We start from the raw sequence: 20,519 nt of genomic DNA, 5'->3' as shown, positions 1-20,519 counted from the left end.
AGCGAGTCAGAAACTCAGAATGCATTGAAGTAACTCAAATTTTGAGATTAGATCCAGTCCGTTCGATCAGAATCTGGGCCAATCCGGTTTGAGGTGAATGTACGGGATCGTATTAATATTCGTGCCAATAAAATCGGACGGTCGATACCCAAAAGCAAAATTTAAGGTACTTTGGGCAACTTTGATCAAGATTCGTGTTGAATCAAGATTTCAGTCATCAAAATCTCTCTATGAATCTAAATCCAACGGCATAGGCGGCGCTATCTTTGTGGCGAGTTACTGACATGTAATTTTTTTTTGGGGGAATTTCACGTATACCCCTCAAAAACTTCAAAATTACGTATTTCCCCCTCTAAAATTTAAAATTACATATTTCCCCCTCTAAACTTCAAAAACTCACATATTTATCCATTTTATTGTCTTTTCTATTAAAATACATTCTAAATTTATAAAATACCTATTTTACCCTTTTATTAAAAAACATAAAACACCCATCTGACTCCAATTTGAATCTAAAGGTTCCTCTACCGTCTGAATTACTTTGAGATCCGTGCGCGCTAGATCAGCACGAATCTTGAAGTGAACAAACACTGAAATTGATGCAATTTACACAGATCTTAATGCGATGCACACATATCAAAATTGATTTGAGATTCATGCGGGCTAGATTAGCACGAATCTTGAAGCAAATACGCAATAATCTTATTGCAATACGTGCGGATCGGACGGTAGAGAAACCCTTCAGATTCAAATTTGAGTTCGATGGGGCATTTTATACTTTTAATGAAGGGTAAAATAGGTATTTTATATATTTAGAATGAGTTTTAATATAAAAGACAATGAAATGGGTAAATATGTGAGTTTTTGAACTTTAGAGGGGGAAATACGTAATTTTCAAATTTAGAGGGGGAAATACGTAATTTTGAAGTTTTTGAGGGGTATACGTGAAATTCCCCCTTTTTTTTTTGTCATTGCGGATGACATGGATTGTGGGCTCTGTAGCAAGGAATGCGTATCCTCTGCATTAACTCAATAAGGAAATTTTTTTTAAGTTAATGAATCTCAACCGTCTGATTTTAAACGGAATCAATTCGATTCGTGTCTATGATATAGGAACTCTTTAATATTAGTGCGGATCTAGTCCGCACGAATCTTAAAACAGATCAGATAATCAAGATTCATTAACTCAAAAGATTCAATTTTGAGTTAATGCAAAGGATATGAATTCCTGTAGCAAGTTAGTATAGGGGTGACAACGAACTGGGTCTAATTCGTGATCGGTTTACCACGACAATCTAGTTAGCCGAGTGAGTTGGACCTAACTTATAATCATTACGAGTTAGATTGAACTAACTAGTTAGCTCGTTAGATTTTATTGAGCTATTTTCATATAAATTTAAAAATAATAATAATGAAGTCTATTAAGCATTTACATAATTCAAATAATCAAATAGATAAAAGAGGAGGGATCAAGTTACAACATTTTTTTAGTTACAACAAGTTACAACAAGCATTATTTACATTTTCAAAGTCCAAATCGTTGATCCAAACCGTTAGATGTGATCTCTACAATAAAATGTGCTTGGAGACCAAATTTTACATTTTTTGGAATTTTTTCACTATTTATTAAGGTGGGTACAAAAACTAGTCAAATTCATACCATTGAATTTTGTACCCATCTTAATAAATAGTAAAAAAATTCCAAAAAATGTAAAATTTGGTCTCCAATCACATTTTATTGTAAAGATCACATCTAACGGTTTGGATCGACGATTTGGACTTTGAAAATGTAAATAATGCTTGTTGTAACTTGTTGTAACTCAAAAAATGTTGTAACTTGATCCCTCATCTAGATAAAAAAAATGTTTTATATAACATAATAATTAATTTAACACTAGTATCGTGCCAGTGCGTTGCAACGGAGTTATATTATAAGATTGAACTTCAAAATTGAACATATAGATATATAAATAATAAATAGCAGTAGAAGATAGCATACACAATTTATTTTTCAGCACAAATAATCCATGTATACTAAATTCGAAGAAGGAACAAATAATTATTTTATTTCTTCATTCAACACTAATTGTAAAAAAACATATTCTTATTTATTTATAAAACTAACTTAATAAATAAGATGAGTGAAACTATAGTAAATTCTATCACTTTCTTCATATTATTTTGTTGCATTTTGAGATTTTCAATCAAGATATTTTGAATGTTGGAACCACAATTGGCCAGTATGGTTCTGATAATCTGGTTAGGCTTTAGATTTTATGTTTTCAACATTTTATGTTTTTAATTTTGAAATACAATAAGTCTCAAGAAATTTTTTAAAAATACACTTAATTTACCATATTCGGATGGATGATAAATGTTGATGTTGATTTATGTGACTTGTGCAAAGATCACGAAGGAGCAGGTTTGTATGAGCATTAGAAATTTATGTAAATAAGTTTTGATAAATGATGCTAATATGTAACTATAGTCATAACCTATATGAATTGAGTTTGAACATAATAGTAAAGAGTGAGTCTATGGTACTATGCATATTACGATTTGGCACCGTGCTACGACTCTATATTCGAGTTTTCAAATCCTAACGGTCGATCCGAACCAAATTTTACATTTATTGAAAATCACTGTTTTTGGATGGTCCAGAATTTTTAGATCAAGTGATTTTCTAAATATCTAAAAAAATAGTAAACAAATTTCAAAAAATGTAAAATTTGGTCTCCAAACACATATTTATATGGAGAACAAGATGAACGGTTCGGATTGACCGTTAGGATTTGAAAACTCGAATATAGAGCCGTAGCACGGTAATAACCCGTGATATGCATAGTACCATAGACTCACTCTAATAGTAAACGTACAATTTGGCTGGACATAGACCCCCCTGTAATATAACTTAATTTCCTTACCAAGTGATATCATGAAAGAGAGTTGATTCGTTTTTTGGAGGTCTTAATTTTTTCCATTATGCCGTAGGGATTTGTATAGAAACAAATAAAGAGAAATAAGGAAAAAAGAAAAGTTTGATTTTATACAAAGAAGGCGAAATAAGAAAACAAGAAAACTAATAACAAGTCACTAAAATGTAGTGTATTTAATTTTAATTGTAACATATTGTGTGGTCATATGTGTGGTGAGTATATTTTTAACTATATTTAGATTTTTTACAAGTAAAAAAAGATATATCTAATCAAAAGAAGACAAATTATTTGATTGGAGGACTGAGATTAAATATGAAATTTTATCTTTCAATCATAACCGTTGATGAATCAGACACCCAACGTGCTTAATAATAGAATGGAGATAAACTTTACATATCTAAACATACAAATTCACACTAATTAAGTTAAATTCTTCACATGATGACAAAAAGTCACATAAATTTATAAAAAAATACAAATTTATAACTAAACTGAGCTGACAGCATAAAATTCACACAAATTAATACAAACTCACAAATTCATACCTGAATCGAATTGGCTCACTAGCTCACGAGCGAGCTAGGTCCTGCTCAAACTCGTTAATTTTGAACCGAATTAGTGACGAGCTGACTCGTTAGTAGCTTAGGCAAGTAACAAATGAGCTCTTAAGGAACAAGTCATATGTAAGTTTCGATCGATCCACAAGCTACGAGCTTTTTTTATCAATCCTAAGCCAGCAACAAACAAAATTTAATGATGTGGTCTGAACAATGTTATCAAAATCAGATAAGTTTCGAGTCAACAATTTATTTGAAGCTTGACTTAGAGTAGCCAAGTACCGAGAGGTGACGTTTATTCTAATTTAAATATGGTATTAATATAGAGATATCCCTTTGTACCTACAACACCCAACTGTGCCTTCATAACTAAAAGAACAAATTTAATAAACCAATTAGTCATAACACTAGTGGATAGGAACCCTAAGAAACCATAATTTCTCATACTTGTTAAAAATTCAGATTTTGCTTTAAGACTTTAGTTTAATTCATTTTAATCAAAACCAAACCAACCTTTGAACAAACAAAAACCTTTTTACTTTCTTTTACTAAATTAAATTGTTAGGTTATATTTGATATTCCAACTTGTTCCTGTGGAGACGATCCCTAAGTACTACTCGACAAGGTTGTACACTTGCAACCGAATTGAGCGTAAATTAGGATTTATTACTTGTATTGTAATAATCTACATCACGAGCGAGTTAGGTTCTGCTCAAACTCGTTAATTTTGAACCGAACTAGTGGCGAGCTAACTCATTAATAGCTTAGGCAAGTAACAAATGAGCTCTTAAGGAACGAGTCATATGTAAGTTTCAATCGATCCACAAGCTACGAGCTTTTTTATCAATCCTAAGCCAGCAACAAACAAAATTTAATGATGTGGTCTGAACAATGTTATCAAAATCAGATAAGTTTCGAGTCAACAATTTATTTGAAGCTTGACTTAAATGTACTATTCTTAAATTTGAACGGCCACATATTGCATTAAGTGAGGTTAAAATTTTGGAACATTTTTCATGTAATTGTTTATCCCATATCTTACTACACGAGTTGGCTAATGTTAGTTTATCCAGTGAACTTTAAATTCTGCATTATTTTTAACGAAAATAATAATAATACTATTGAATATTTCCATGTCATACGGCTAGAAGAGATTTTGTTGTTAAAAAATAGTTTTATTTTAGATAAAGAGGCATGCCATAAAATTGATTCTACATCAATTATCTTATTTTATAAGTTTTATTTAATAAAAATTGGAGTTCAAGCCATTTAATTATTTAATATTCATAAAGTATTCTCTCATATGAATTTTAAACCTGTGACCTCTTATACAATAAGTATTATCTTTGTCACTGGATCAAAAAGTGATTTTTTATTTTACAAAAAAAAATATATATATCATGTTAACGGAATGAATGGACGAAAATGTGTCAATTTTCTTTTCGTCTCCTGCTGTCTATTAAAATGAAATCAAAATCTACATGAATAGCTATGAAATTACTATAAATCACATCTAATAATTTAAATTTACTACTTCTAAATAAAAATCATAAATTAATGTTGGCATCTTTTGGCACTAAAAATAATTGTCATGAATCCCTCATCATAAATTGCATGGTCGTTTGTTTTTTTGTGACTAAACTACTGATCACATTTATGGGATGCACTTATCATTGTGTCTATATATATATATATATATATATACCATCTTATTCATATGAAATAACAATTATATATGATTCTAAAACACTGCTTCAAATATAAAATTTACCAGGATATGATATTGGAGGAAATTAAAATGGTACGTAATAATGTTTTGCAAATTAACAATCCTTTATCAAAAATTCATGCATCCATTTAAATAAAAACACTAAATACTATAATGAACCTCATTGGCTAATTTCAATTTTGCTCCAGCTTAATTAAGGCTTCATTTTTTTTTCCTTAAATTTGTCACTTCCGAAAAGTTGAAAGAAAGCTCAATAAAACCTGGTTATATATGGTATATACCGGATAAACTAACAATTAACATTTTGTATGAGATTGTAATTAATAACAATTTCATTTGGGTTTCAGGTTCTCGGTCGTTCCCTGAGAGCTGTCAGCTCGAGCACCATTGCGAGGATCTTGACACTGGCGTTGGCCGTTGGATGCCGGCCGGAATGCTGTGCTGGCCGCAATTGTCTTCAATTATTATATTTCTTGTGATGTCATTTCTACTGCCTCAGAAACCATGAACTGTTGAGGATGATCAAAGAAGCCTTCGTTCAAATTTTATATGTTTTGAAAAAAAAAATTATTATTTTTTAGATAGATAAAAAATTATTATTTTTGAACAGTTTAAAGTCTTCTAAAGCTATAATAATTCTATATCTTTCTAGAAAAAAGTTGGAAAATGCGAAACCTGAATTGTTATATATTTCTTGCAGCACGGCATATGTCAGTTATCCAATTAAATTCCTATTATTAGTATTACCAATCTCTTAGCAGAAGAAATTAATAAAGGATATTTGTATCTAACACAAACCCACTACAATTGCCTTGTTAGAAATACATCGTTTAAACGAGGTAAATTAAGTAATTAATTATCCTTCTTGAATATATGAATAAAATTGAAAAGGTCTTTCTCTAACAGCGAAAAAAAAGACTTACACCCTGTTTGGATGGAGAGTAGAGGAAGGAATGGGAAGTAAAGAATAGAAGAGAATGGAATGGAACAGAAAGAAAGATTAACATATTTAACCACTTCGTATTTGGATAATTAATGAGAGAAAATAAATTTAACTTTCTTTTCCGTCTTATTTCTTATTTGGTTAATTAAAATTTAGGAGGTTAATGAGAAATTCGGTGACTATTGTAGGTTTGAGAAAAAAAATCTTGTATGAGAATTATGTATGTAAGATATATGGTTAGGTATTTGTATCATTTTTTCTAAAAATATTTGTAATGAATTTTTTTTTCCATCCGTTACACCCCAATTGGGAGGGAAACCGATTTTATAAATTATAATTATAAAATGTTAAACCTTTCATCTCCTGTACCCTTCACCTCTGATATAATTTTATCAACCAAACACGATTAACAATTTTAATATTTATATACTTGACAAAAAAAGCTTTAATAATCCAAAAATGTCCCATCTCAAAAAAAAAAAAAAAAAAAATCTCAACATGAGCTTCAACCCTTTCTCAACAGAAGTTATTAAGCAATTATTCATCCATTCATCACACATTTTATTCCACAATTTGTCTTTAATAAATTTCATTGTGAAAAATACTATCTACACAACTATAGCTACCGGTAAAATCAAAGCCAACTTTAGCAAAAAAAAAAAAAAAACTTGAGGATGTGCTCTATGCTTGTTGGTTTGTACCATAACACTAGCTAGTCACTTAACACATTCAAATTTGAGAATTTATCCATTATGCACACATCAACAATGAAGTTCTCTAGCTGACTGGAAAGAGCTAGAAGACCCATATTGGAAAATTCTCTAGAATAGAATGAGGCTAACTTCAGTACCAATTTTTTGTTGTCAAAAGCCCGAAATGAATCTCTAGGATTCAAACAAGCCACACAAAGAAGTTTTGAATTTATCTCGTCAAATATATTATTAAGCTCTTTTAGTTGTGTATCTATAATGGCACAAAATATATCTACTCGGACCGATGAAGATGAGTAACATGAGGAGTCTTACGGGCTGATTTACCTTGAAGAACAAAATTATCCTCCATGTTGGATATGTTGATTTCATGTTTCACGCAAAATGATAACATCTCATCTAATAAACATGTCTATCCATTATCTCTCAAGGCACCTCTTTGCTTATATTATAGTCTAGGTCAGAAATTGTCGTTTGATTTATAAAAATGCAAAAATATGCATATCTTATTACTGATTAGGTAAGTTTTGCAATTATTATACCAAGTTTTTTTTTATTATGGTATTTTAAAAATTTCGGACTAAAATGAAATCAAAATCTTAGCTACGGAATTACTATAAAAAGCACATCTAGTTTTTTTAATTTTGCTGCTCTTACAATAAGAAATGTTGGCACCTTTTGGCACTAAAAATAATTGTCATGAATTCCTCATCATAGATTGCAAGGTCGTTTGTTTTTTGTGACTAAACTACTGATCATATTTATGGGATGCACTTATCATTGTGTGTGTATATATATACATCATCTTATGCATATGAAATAACAATTATATATGATTCTAAAACACTGCTGCAAATATCAATTTACCAGGATATATATGATATTGGAGGAAATTAAAATGGTAATAATGTTTTGCAAACAATCTTTTATCAAAATTTCAGCATCCATTTAAATAAAAATACTAATTCATGCATCTAAATACTATAATGAATTACCTCATTGGCTAGTTTCAATTTTGCTCCAGCTTAAGGCTTCATTTTTTTTTCTTAAATTTGTCACTTTCGAAAATTGAAAGAAAACTCAATAAAACCAACAATCCTCATGTTTTTCATACTTCATCATAACTCATACTTTATATTTTTTCATTTTTAAAATTCAAATTGTCGATCCGAACCGTTCAACATGATATCCATACTAAAATATGCTTGATAATGAAATTTTATAATTTTTGGAGATTTTTTACTACTTTTTTAAGATAGATACAAAATCATTGTTTCTGGATCGTTAAAAAAAATAGCGATTAATTTTATACCCATCTGGAAAAATAGTAAAAAAGTTTCATATAAATTGCATCCCCAAACATATTTTAGTATGGATATCATGTTGAACGGTTCAAATCGACAGTTTAAATTTTGAAAATAAAGCTATATAACATTACGAGGTATGATAAGGTATGAAAGATACGAGGCATTGAAATCCTCCTCAACCTGGTTATGGTATAAATATATATATTATATGAGGAGGGTTCAAATGCCTCCATGTTTTTGTGCCTCCATCATGCCTCCATCTCTCTCCATCGTTTTCAAAGTTCAAACAGTTAATCCAAACCGTTCAATCTAACCTCCATCCTAAAATATGTTTGGAGACCAAATTTTATATTTTTAGGAATTTTTTTACTATTTTTTTAGATAGGTACAAAATCAGTAAATCTGAACCATCTAAAAACAGTATTTTTGTACCTATCTAAAAAAATAGTAAAAAAATTCCTAAAAATATAAAATTTGGTCTCCAAACATATTTTAGTATGGAGGTTAGATTGAACGGTTCGGATCGACTATTTGAACTTTGAAAATGATGGAAAGAGATGGAGGCATAATGGAGGCACAAAAACATGGAGGCATTTGAACCCTCCTCATATTATATATACCGGATAAACTAACAATTAACATTTTGTATGAGATTGTAATAACATGGCCATTTGGGTTTCAGGTTCTCAGTCATTCCCTGAGATCTGTCAGTTGGATATAAACGGGAGCGATGCATCTGTAGTGAGTACCAAAGAAGTTGATGCAAGAAAACCACCTTTTGTCATGCCAGATCTAACAGCCCCTTAATGTCCAGATAATTAGCAACCAAGAGAATTTCGAGAAGCATGCACGACCTGATTAACATCGACGAAATTATCATCCCACCGCTTGAGTCGCTCTTTCGTTTTCTGCAGATTGCATGCATCAACAACTCGATCACCATTGAGAGGATCTTGACACTGAGGTTGGGTACCGAGATCCTGTGCTGGCCGCAATTGTCTTCAATTATGTGGCGGATTGTGGATTGCTTGTGATGTCATTTCTACTGCCTCAGAAACCATGAACTCTTCCCCGTCGAAGCTCTTGTGGATGATCAAAGAAGCTCTTGCAGGATGCTGCCTTGGTGTATACTGAAGCTATTTAATATAGAACAGTATTCTTATGTTTCGTTTTTTATATATAAGAGACCGAAAATTAACTCATAAATGGAATTTCATATGCAATTTGTCTGATTAATTATGTATTTTATGTATTGCCTGATCGTAAATAAAAAAATGATCAGATCATGGAATATTCAAGGATCCATAAAATATTGGAGGGAAAAGCATTCAAATATACACTCTATATTTTGAGGCGGTACGCCAGAAATACATTTTCTAAAGACGAAATTTTGTTGGTACTTTGTCCCCAGGTTACAGAAATACTTGTTAAAATTGATACTGAGAAAAGTTTCACAAAATCAGCAAAAATAATAATTATTCCTTAATTATAATATAATTATGTGACATTTATGGTTATTTGGTGACCACAATATATAGAACGGTTTTCCTCTTTCTCTGATTTTGTAATGTTTACATAAACAATTTTTTTATGTGCATATATTTGCATTTAAACGCATTACTCATAAATTAAATCAGTTTGAACGGTTTGAATTAGTCATTTAAAGTCTATCCAATAAGGTTTGAAGTTGATGAGATCAATCTTATAATATCCGTAATATTTTACTCTAAAGTATATAGAAAATCATATAAAAATACAAAAAAAATTAAAAATTAATGAGAATCAATTGATTCACATTCACCGCACATAGCTCCGCCCATGCAATAAAGCTTCTATTTGAACTCAAATTGCTTCCGTATACCTGAATAGCTACGGAATTATTATAAAAGCACATGTAATAATTTAAATTTACTACTTTTAAGTACAAATTATAAATGTTGGCATCTTTTGGCACCAAAAATAATTGTCATGAATCCCTCATCATAAATTGCAAGGTCGTTTGTTTTTTGTGACTAAACTACTGATCATATTTATGGGATGCACTTATCATTGTATATATATATATATACACACACACCATCTTATGCATATGAAATAACAATTATATATGATTCTAAAACACTGCTGCAAATATATACTTACCAGGATATATATGATATTGGAGGAAATTAAAATTGAAACAATGTTTTGCAAACAATCTTGTATTAAAAATTCATGCATCCATTTAAATAAAAAAATAATTCATGCATCTAAATATATCACAATTGAGAGATTCTTGACACTGACGATGGTTACCGGGATGATGTCCTCGAAGCGATTGCTACTGTCTCAGAAACCAAACTCTTCCCCGTCGAAGCTCTTGAGGACGAATGGACGATCATGTTCTTCATTGTTCGCCATATTATTTATTGCCAGAGCTTTAACATGAGAAAAATAAGTGAGAGAGGTCTTGGAATAAAATGAAATTGGAGTTGTGCATGACTTTTAATTAGTTTAATTTATATTTGAACAGTCCATTTTTAAATTAAAATTGGAGTTTGAAGTCATGCGTTTTTATGTGATCTTAAATAGTAAAACAAAATGTAATATATATTTTAACAGTCCATTTTTATCTCATAAGTTATATCTATATCTGAATTTATTTTTAATAAGCAACTTAATTTGACAATTTATTTTTGAAGTATCCTTTTCTGGGCAATAATTTATTTTAGCATTTCATCAGTGCAACTATTACGTGCTCCATCTGTTCTAAGTAAATGTTTCAGTCAATAAAACGGACATTTTTACCTTTAAAAAAAAAAAGAGTATTATGTGCTCAATTTTAGTTCGCTACTATGTTACCCTGATACACCTTAGAAACCCAACGTACCCGTGTCCGACACGCCTCCGACACGGGCACGATACGTATCAGACACGCCAGCTGGCGTATCGGCTTACGTGGCGTATCTTTATCTACTAGATACGGTCTCCGATACTGGTCAATACTGTGCGATACGGCAGTGACACGGAAGAGATACGTTTCCCGCTTACTGATTTTGGTTTCTTGATCGGATATGGCTTCCTACTGCCCAAGATATTCATTGCATTATATGGGCCGGCCCAAGATAACTCCTAGAATAATAAATAAAGTCTGCTTCCAGCGAGATTCGAACCCCTACCATTTCTGTTCAGTGCCAAAACCTTAGCCACTGCACTACACTTGATACATGCTACTCTCTAGTAACGTACATATTTAATTGATACTAGAGTTAGGCCGTACAAATTTGATTCAAGTTATAATTATAATTAAAATAATAAAAATTAATATATATAATAGTCATATCGTATCCTAGATTTTGAAAAATTACTTATCGTCATATTCGTATTGTATCCGATACGATACCCATACCTGTATCCATACAACATAGGTTCGCTAGCTATGTAACACTTTAATTTGTCACCCCTAAAAACTAATAAATTAAAATCCCTAAACACTTGAAGATCTTTGTTGATTAAAAGTGAAATATTGTACGTACACAACTATACTTTCAAAAAAGTACTATTATATTTTACGAAATTTAGATAAGTTGAGTATCCAAATTGGTGCATATTTAAAACCCAGTTGATAATACAACATCAAGCTGACTTGAAAATTTTAAACTTCAAAATTACTGGGATTTAGTTGTGAACAATAGTTTTTTTTTACTATAGTTTACGCTATTCACAATAGTTTTTTTTTTATCTCTCCGTTATTCCGTTATAATCGCTATTTAAAACTTTGATTTTGACCAATGATTTCTTTGTCAACATATTTTTATAGACTTCGGGCCATAATTCTCATTATCCATTATATTTAGAGCTATATTATATGCAAAAACATCATTGATATCAATTTTATCTTTGTTCTATATTACTCCATTCATGATATAATTTATTGAGATATTTTCATTTATATGAATTTCATATATATACCTGAATTTCTACTGGAACTCCAATATTATTTATAATTTGATTCTCTTCTAGAATTTTATTTGAAATTATCATATCCTCAACTTGACCATTTTCATTCTTTATTTTTTTTCTCGAGGATTTTTATCTTTAAAACCGATTGGTCTTCTACCTTCATGCGTGTCATAATATCATTAATCTGTCCAACATGAACATCGATTTTAATTGAAGCATTAGCAATTGGTATATCCGTATATGTGATTTTGCCACTTTATTTAAATTTGTAAATGTATTTGACAATTGATTAGCTAATCTTTGCAAATAAATTATCTTTTGAACATTTAGTTCATATTCTTTAGTACGAGGATCGTAATGTGACAATAATAGTTAATGCCAACTAATATGTTTTGCCAGGTGAATTGTCTTTTGAAACCTCCTCTTTTATTACCGTTTTATATTTTATTCGGACTATTTATTAATTATGTACAAATTTTGCTTATCAAAATGAATACATTATGCCACACGAAATATCACACTAGAAATTCATTAAAAATCAAGTAAAAATGAAATAATCATATGTCACAGGTTTTCTTTTCTTTTCTTTTTTTGTTTTTGCAAAAGGCTTTTTTGCAATAGAGTAATACGCAGTGACAATGATTTAAAAAACCTCTGTATTCTTTGAGAACATTATCCAAAACCAAATCCATCAAATTTATTCTTCAAAAAGAAAATCAGCTGCTTATTAGTTATTACTAGAAGCAAAGCAAGAGCTGACAAATCCCATTAATTTCTTTCAAGACATGCATAAACAAGCTAGCTAAGATCACACTAGGAACCAACTCAAGAGCATTTCATCTGAGACCCGCCTGAGAGGTGGAGGGTGCAGCCTTTGGACCCACTTGTCAGGCAGCAATTGCAGTGCGCCGACAGATGCTCGTCGCCAGAAGAAGGGCAAGTCATGTAGTCGACTTGTAGACAGTACAGCGGGCACGCAACAGCAACAGCAACAGCTTTTGCATTGCTGCTTATTTCTCCTAGGAAGAACACTCCTGATTTCATTCATTTATATGCAAGTTTTGAGAAACAAATTGAATAATTAAGAAAGTAGAAATAAGAAATTGGGACGAATCATATATTCATATTTAAGCTGTTGAGCATCACACCCTCTGATTAAACATGTGAAAGATATATAAACAATAATTTGAGTCAAAAAATTTACCAGACAGTAGGAGAATAACAGCAATGGAGAGCCATGTGTAAGCCATAACCTTTTGTGACTGGTGATGCGTGTACACACACACATATATATAGAGTAGAATATAAGTTCGCAGTAAAGTTTGACCAAACAAGTATTGACTTAATTATGACGCCGAAACCTAAAACAATCTTGACTTTTGACCATGGACTTCCACAGAGAATATCAGGTGGAATCTCTCTCTCTCTAGAGAGAGATGGCTATGGTATATCGCGGATGTTTTATTTTACGTCTATATCTTTAATTTTAATGTTCAAAATGTCGATTCGAACTTTTCATGTTAATTTTTATATTAAATTGTACTTTTTGATCAAATTTTATGTTTTTTTAAGACAAATTTTACTTTTTTTTTGAAAGATTTTTAAATCACTGATTTTTAATGATTCACAATTTTCTGAAAAACATTGATTTTAATATTTGGATCAGATATTATCCGTTGTATTTGAATCTTTATGAATTGAATATTTGGATGTAGATAGTTTGAGAACATGGACACGAATATTAATATAATTTATGTAAATAGGGATATCAATACGGTTTTAGTTTTAAAAGCCGGTATCAATATTTTTAACTTTGATATATGTTTTCTTATATAATTTGAACACTTAATAATTTCACTGCCATGGTGTAAAGAATGGATGCATCAAATAATTGTTGGGATAAATTCTTTTGAATCAGCTGGGGATCATTTTGATTTGAAATGGTTTTTGATTTTATTTTCCATATTCTCTTTGCATCTAGTACAAACTAATAAAAAATAAATAAAATCAAGTCCAACTTAATTTTTTTTTTTCACGGTGTGATGCGCAACTATGGACCGTAGTTAAAAATTGAGACTAATATATTATGATAACACCAACAAGATAAGAGCAATCAGGTGATAAACAACTTAATCTTCACAAGCAACCTAACATGTCCTGGCCATGTTGCCAATTTACACAAGGTGGGGAATATGTTACAGGTGCATAATAATCTACGAAGCGAAGTCGACAAAATACACTATTCCTCGCCACAGTCAGAGTCAGTAAACGAATACTCCTTTCGTCCTTCAATTTTGAGAATAATAGTTCCAGAATTTTCTTCCGACCATTCAATATTTTCCCTTGTAGCGAGGCTCTTGACCTGACAATATGAAGTGACATCTGGGATTAGATTTTTAAAAGTCTAAATTTGTAAGACCCCGAAAATGAGTTATTTTTTTAAAACTCACCGATCGCTTCATCTTTCCCTTTCCTACACCATTCTCGCCACATCCAGTGATAACTCTCAGATAATTGACCGCTAGTGAATCAAGAAAAAAGAACTCGTTAGACCATGAAAAAACACACTTATAGCTTGAAGTTTGGTACCACGACTAGATGGAAATGACTGGATTATTTTTTAAAAAGCCAACATCTTTTGTTTATTTTCTGATAAATTTCAACCATACAAACAAAGGGACAAATCAAGCAAGACATTTTAAATCAAAAAAAAAAGCAAGACATGACTCGACTTCTTCCTACCAACAGAACCAAAGCTTCCCAAAAGGAGTTTGTAAACACAAATAAACATTTAGTTCTATTAAATCTAGTTCAGTTTGATCTTATATGAGGGAAAACCATCATTACTAGCAAAGTTTTCAATACTTAACTGAATATACCTACAGAAGCACGCTTTTCTAACCATTAGACACATTGTTGAGAAATAAAAAGGGCAGGTGTTACAAGATAAAAGATGGGCATCATCTGCCAGGTACTATTATTTACTGCTCTTATAGTGCTTAATTGATTTTCAGCACGCAGACCGATGCTAACTGTTTGGATAACCTGAAACATTGATACAGCAAGAGCTTAGAAATTCAGAACAATCTTTGGACTTACAAGGTATACATGCGAATGACAGAAGATGTCGCTTGAGAATACCAATAGCTTGCTTAACATGCTGCCCATGCAAATCGATGGTCACAGTATTTTTTATAGTTTGATTCCTGCTTATACGAAATCGAAGATTAGGACTTGCAACAGAACTTCTAAATCTTTATTGTCAACCTATAATTATCTTAAGATCTGCTATAATGGGTTGACAGTAAATAGCTAGGAAGTTTTCACTACACTAGTAATGGCCAAAATGGAAATAAGTATTCACAACACATAAAATTATAAGGTGAATGTTAATATTCAAATTTAGCAATTAAAAAATAAAATTTGGTAACTGATTTTAACCTTGCTCCAAAGATCTCTAGGCTGGCCCTCTCATCTTCCGCACGAGCCAAGTCACGATAATAATTTCCCTGATATCATATGTAACTTGTTATATTATAAAAAAAATGACTAAGGCATATCTCGTCTATTTAAATATAAATAAAACATAATACAGACTATGTTTTTCAAAGAGCCTTCACAGACTCGCAGATAAAAAACTCAAAAGTATTGGTAAAATGTACGACTCTTTAAATGTCCATGAGGGAGAACATTTGAAAAAACATGTAACAGTCGAATGGAAATTAAACTTTCCATAAGGTCATGAAGTTCTACAACATGAAAAAGGAAGAAGTTACCTTTTCAGCAAGGCAAGAGGCATGGCTACGGCTACCTCTAGAATATTCCACTGCAGCCTGTAAAATAAACAAGTGGCAAAATTTGTTTATTTACATAAAACAAATGCTGGCTTAAATGCAAACATTGTATCATCTCTAATCTTACTCTCTGGTAGTATTTCTTCATCAAATCCCAGTTCTGTTGTGCGACTGTTCTGAATTCATGATAGCCATCTCCTTTTCCTGCATTAACATTAATTTCAGTGAGATGCACACGTGAAACTTAATTAATATACTACAAACTCATGATCAAGGAAAAGAATTTTACCATATTTAGGTTTTTGCCTGGTGGCTGACATGGCCATAGAATTCAACTCCCAGTTCTGCTGTGCAGATTTCAACTCAAGGTAGCCATCTCCTATACCCACATTAACATTACTTTCAGGGAGATGCACAAGGAAAAAATTAATATACCTCAAACTCATGAACAATTTCTATTTTACCATTTTTAGGGTTATGCCTGGTGGCTGACATGGCCTTGGAATGGAACTCAAAATCTTGCCCATTTTGTAGATTCTTAGCAATCTTTCTCCAGTCCATATTACCAGATGCATAACTACGGAGATGTGGTACTTCATGTATGTTGAACAGAGATTCTAGTACATCTTTTCCTATCTCAGGCTTTGATTGTGTTGGTTCCATTGGATGTGTATCATTCTTGGCCCTACAAAGCACAGATAATTATAAGAAACTTGCACCTACAAGTTACTCTACCAAAACAAAAGGTTTAGGGAAAAAAAAAATTAAACTTAGCAAAAGTTACATAAATAGAATTTTGAAAAGAGCAGTGAAGCTATTATACCTCTCAAAAATTAAACCACTCTCTCTTCTTTCCAATGGAAAGTTTGACCATGATGATGCTCTATCTCCGAACTAAAACAAACCCAATATAGAAAAGGAAATAAGCCCATAAAAACAAAAAAGCAAAGTGTGATAGCACACCATGTGACCATGACCATGATACCTAAATGGTTTAAGGTCATTATTCAAATAGAAAAAAGCAAAGTGTGATAGCTTACCATGGTACAAATTGAAAGGCTTTTCAGGTATAAGAGGAAAAAAAATAGCATAAAATAACTACCTGCTTTGGAGTAATGTTGTTCCCAGGTGGATTCTTGCAATCCATGCCATGAAAAATGTGAGAGTAATTAAAGCTATTATTTGGAGCAGGGATGAATCTCTTTCTGATTTGAGTACAATAAGATTGGTCTGACAACTCGAGCAGCAGTTCCAGTGCCTACAAAAAATTATGTCAGTTTCCTTTTCTTTTATTTTTTTCAAAAATCATTTTAGCATGACAAACCAAAGGACGTTCAATCCATGCACAATGCACTTGGTATTAGCTTATGTATATTTGCTTATAGATTTTGTGCCCACCATTTCACAGTACATACAAAGACAGCCAAACATTTCTCAAATTTACAACAACCAACTACAATCTTTTTGGTTATCTCCAAACAGTAAGTAAATAATAAGAAAAAGCTCGAGTAAGAACCAAAAAGAATAAATTACCTTAACTGTCTCCTACAAATTAACAAAATTTATTCACAAGAACTTTATAAACTGGAATCCAATTATCAAAATCCATCAGTAAAATTTATTTTCTCTTTAAAAACTAATAGTGCAGTTATGGACAGAGTACAAAGAAATTAGATAGAGTAAACATATAACATCACCCTAGCTAAGATAAGCAGGATGCAAGATGTGAATATCTCCTAAATTTGGGGTGAGTAGGAAAAAATTTCAATTATGGTTCTCAGATGACAATAAAATATAATTTTCATGATTTTCTAAAGATAAGCAATTATATAAAGATATTTTGACAGAATCAGGAAATGCAGTTCAGAATGTTGCATGACCTTTTCAACATCGCCTCTGCACAGGCCTGCAAATTTTTAGCACGGGGAAATAAATTGATTAGAGTGTGATCTGCAATATTAAATTGATATTAAAAGACAGCTGTGGCCAATACTCATGGAACAATTTCTATATATATTATATTACGAACTCAAAGCTAGTTCTTAGTACATACTGGTACAAATAGTGCCAAAAGAAACATGCCTGTACCAGATACGTACAGGCCATGAATAACTGTCTGTACGAAATAACAAAACCCTAAATTGAAATTTTAATTGAAGAAATTGAAATTTCTTACCTAGAATGTCTCTGACGACACCCATACCAAGATCAGAATTTTCCCCTAACATAGAACAGAGAAACCCTTCCGCCTCTTCCACATCTCTTTGGATTTTATCGTTACTCTCTGAGTGTGAGCCCGTATATTCCTTCCCAATCACGCCAGAAACCATGCCACTTGAAACTACTACATGCCGTGGCCGCGCCTTCTTGGCCTTCTTCTGAGAAGAATTCTCACTGACAGTCGGCTCCTTGTTGTGCTGATCCTCCTGTTCCACTTCTAGATGAGTACCGAGAATTCCCGCAGCCTTGAAGGTGTCACAACCCGCCTCGGTGTACGCCGACTCGATCTGGTCGACTGAAAGAGAGGTGAAGACATCGTGTAGCCAAGCGAGGTCGCTTGACCTCGATTGAGAGGTACAAGTGAGGGTTTGGGTTGGAACAAGTGGGGATCGTGAGGAGCTTTGATGCAGATCGGGATCCGTCGTAGGGGTTGACTCGGTTTTGGGCGGTTTGGTCTTCCGATTTTTCGGTTTTTTCTTAGAGGGATTCATCTTAGCGATTCGGAGCGAATGATTGAGAAAGAGGGTAGATAAAGAACAAGAGATCAAGCCTCGCCGGAGGCGCTGACCCGACCCAAATTTTGTTCCTCTTTCTCTCTCTCTGTCTCTCTTTTTTGTTTTTTTTTGCCCTTTCTTCTATTTTGGACTGTAGTGGCCTAGCTCCATTTTACACGAGTGCGTATCATCTGAGATATCTCATATTTTGCGTGACCGACGTGTCCGGTGCCTGTTCGGGGATAGCGCGGGGGACCAGTATTATTTATGCTTTGAGATTCGTGTAGAATATATTTGAACGGTTGAGATTATCCAAATAGTCAGGCAAAATTCTGGTTACTCTTATCCGAATTCACGCTGCAATACCGAACAAACAAAGTATAAGATTCCCTTCACTTTGGTGGGTGCGTTTCGACGAAGCAACAATATCACTATCCGAAAATAGTACTATTTTTTTAGTTATTGGATATTTAAATGAAACAAAAATAATACTAATTTTTTTTATCTTATATGAATTAGTTCACTATTTTACTAATTCAATTAAAAAGTTGAATTAACTGCTATTTTTAAACTTAAAATTAGCTCTATTCTTACTCTATTCCTTGTTTCATTCAAATATATTCTTTATGATTTTGAAGATCAACTCCCAGCCGCTTTGGAATTCGAGCTAGCGCGGGGCAGTATTATTAGACTTTGAGATTCGTGCCAAGTTAAAAAAAACGATCCAAATCCAATAATTGTAAAAGATTCTCTATTACAGTACCGGAGAGGATGTGAATTCGTGCAATACCTGAGGTGCATTTAATGGATCTGAACCGTTCTTTTAATATGGCACGAATCATAAAACGAATCCCTATAGCTCAATTAGTTTACACAATTTTAATTTTGTGTTCAAATTTACACAAATTGATGAGAACCAAAGATGGATCAAGTACTCGTGAAATTTTAAAATAAAACGACAGGTGGTTAAAAAAAGTTTCACATTGGAGGGCGGAGATATCCGTTAGAAATCTATTTTTTTTGGGTCTATTTATATGTTTGATTTATGTTAAAATTCGTATGTAAAATAAAAAAAAAAATTTGTTCACATATTTAAATTGGATGCGCAAGTTTTGTGATGACTAATAGAGAAAACATTCTTATTATATTAATTCTAAAATAGTCTAAATTACTGTAATTAGGTCATTTTTATTTTTAATATTCTTAATATTTGCACATTGTCACGTTAATTTTAACCCCCACATTTATATTATTGTTCTACTTAAAAATCAATAATAATGTGACATCAGCATCATATCATATCTCTCTTCGTTCCAACTTGGCGAGTATGTTGAATCACAAAATAAATTAAAAATATCTAACATATTTCCGAAATTTTTATTAATACCATTTCAAAAAAAAAAATACCTATGAAATTGGAGAATTCGAAAAATACCAGGGCCTCTAATTCAATGTCCATTGAAATTAGAGGACCACAGATTGAATTGAAGGACCCCTAAAAACCTAAATATCAGTATATTACAGTCCATTTTTTAGTTTTGAAGGGCTCTGAATTCAATCTGTGCCCCTCTCCCGCGAGAATGGAGCCGCAGATTAAATTGGTGGTTTTGATTTTTTTTGGAATTCAATAAAAAAAGTGGTTTTTTAGTTTATTTATTTTTAAATATGGTATAAATAAAAATTTCAGAACATATTTCAGCAATAACCTTCATCAAATTTGACTTGGCAGCCTCTGCAAAGACTAAAAAAAAATTCATCAAATTTATATTAGTTTATAATTCATGTTACAAAAAGGGATAGAAACATAATATTTATTACTGCATATGTTTAACTCATATACAAATTTTGATTCACAAATTCACAAAATTGCTTATTGCTAGACATAAC

At 31.8% G+C, this 20,519-nt stretch overlaps 2 protein-coding genes across 2 annotated transcripts; both read right to left on the bottom strand.

The window, feature by feature from the left end:
- Positions 1-12,803: 12,803 nt before the first annotated feature.
- Positions 12,804-13,453, bottom strand: LOC144568529 (serine-type endopeptidase inhibitor). Its single transcript, XM_078318891.1, has 2 exons — positions 13,329-13,453; positions 12,804-13,158 (listed from the first exon to the last, which is right to left on the bottom strand). Exons 1-2 carry the CDS (start codon positions 13,372-13,374, stop codon positions 12,950-12,952), a joined length of 255 nt encoding a protein of 84 aa, XP_078175017.1. The 5' UTR covers positions 13,375-13,453; the 3' UTR covers positions 12,804-12,949.
- Positions 13,454-14,228: 775 nt separating this feature from the next.
- On the bottom strand, positions 14,229-18,790 carry LOC144568806 (SMR domain-containing protein At5g58720-like). Its single transcript, XM_078319199.1, has 12 exons — positions 18,095-18,790; positions 17,799-17,824; positions 17,021-17,176; positions 16,742-16,812; positions 16,383-16,603; positions 16,208-16,297; positions 16,046-16,122; positions 15,901-15,957; positions 15,566-15,633; positions 15,224-15,330; positions 14,575-14,645; positions 14,229-14,486 (listed from the first exon to the last, which is right to left on the bottom strand). The coding sequence occupies exons 1-12, from the start codon at positions 18,627-18,629 to the stop codon at positions 14,364-14,366; spliced, it is 1,602 nt and encodes a 533-aa protein (XP_078175325.1). The 5' UTR covers positions 18,630-18,790; the 3' UTR covers positions 14,229-14,363.
- Positions 18,791-20,519: the final 1,729 nt, after the last annotated feature.

This window comes from Carex rostrata, chromosome 17, assembly GCF_964058835.1.
Source record: "Carex rostrata chromosome 17, lpCarRost1.2, whole genome shotgun sequence".
In the NCBI taxonomy this organism is placed as follows: Eukaryota; Viridiplantae; Streptophyta; class Magnoliopsida; order Poales; family Cyperaceae; genus Carex; species Carex rostrata.
The sequence above is the reverse complement of the archived record's forward strand: the minus strand, read 5'-3'. Positions and strand labels throughout refer to the sequence as shown.

Excerpts from the sequence above, each read along its gene's own strand:
- LOC144568529 (XM_078318891.1), bottom strand. The coding sequence starts at position 13,374 with ATGGCTTACACATGGCTCTCCATTGCTGTTATTCTCCTACTGTCTG. Across the intron at positions 13,159-13,328 it reads TGTTATTCTCCTACTGTCTG|GAGTGTTCTTCCTAGGAGAA; the intron begins GTAAATTTTTTG and ends GAATGAAATCAG.
- LOC144568806 (XM_078319199.1), bottom strand. The coding sequence starts at position 18,629 with ATGAATCCCTCTAAGAAAAAACCGAAAAATCGGAAGACCAAACCGCCC. Across the intron at positions 16,813-17,020 it reads ACAACATTACTCCAAAGCAG|TTCGGAGATAGAGCATCATC; the intron begins GTAGTTATTTTA and ends GGTTTGTTTTAG. Across the intron at positions 16,604-16,741 it reads AGTGGTTTAATTTTTGAGAG|GGCCAAGAATGATACACATC; the intron begins GTATAATAGCTT and ends TGTGCTTTGTAG.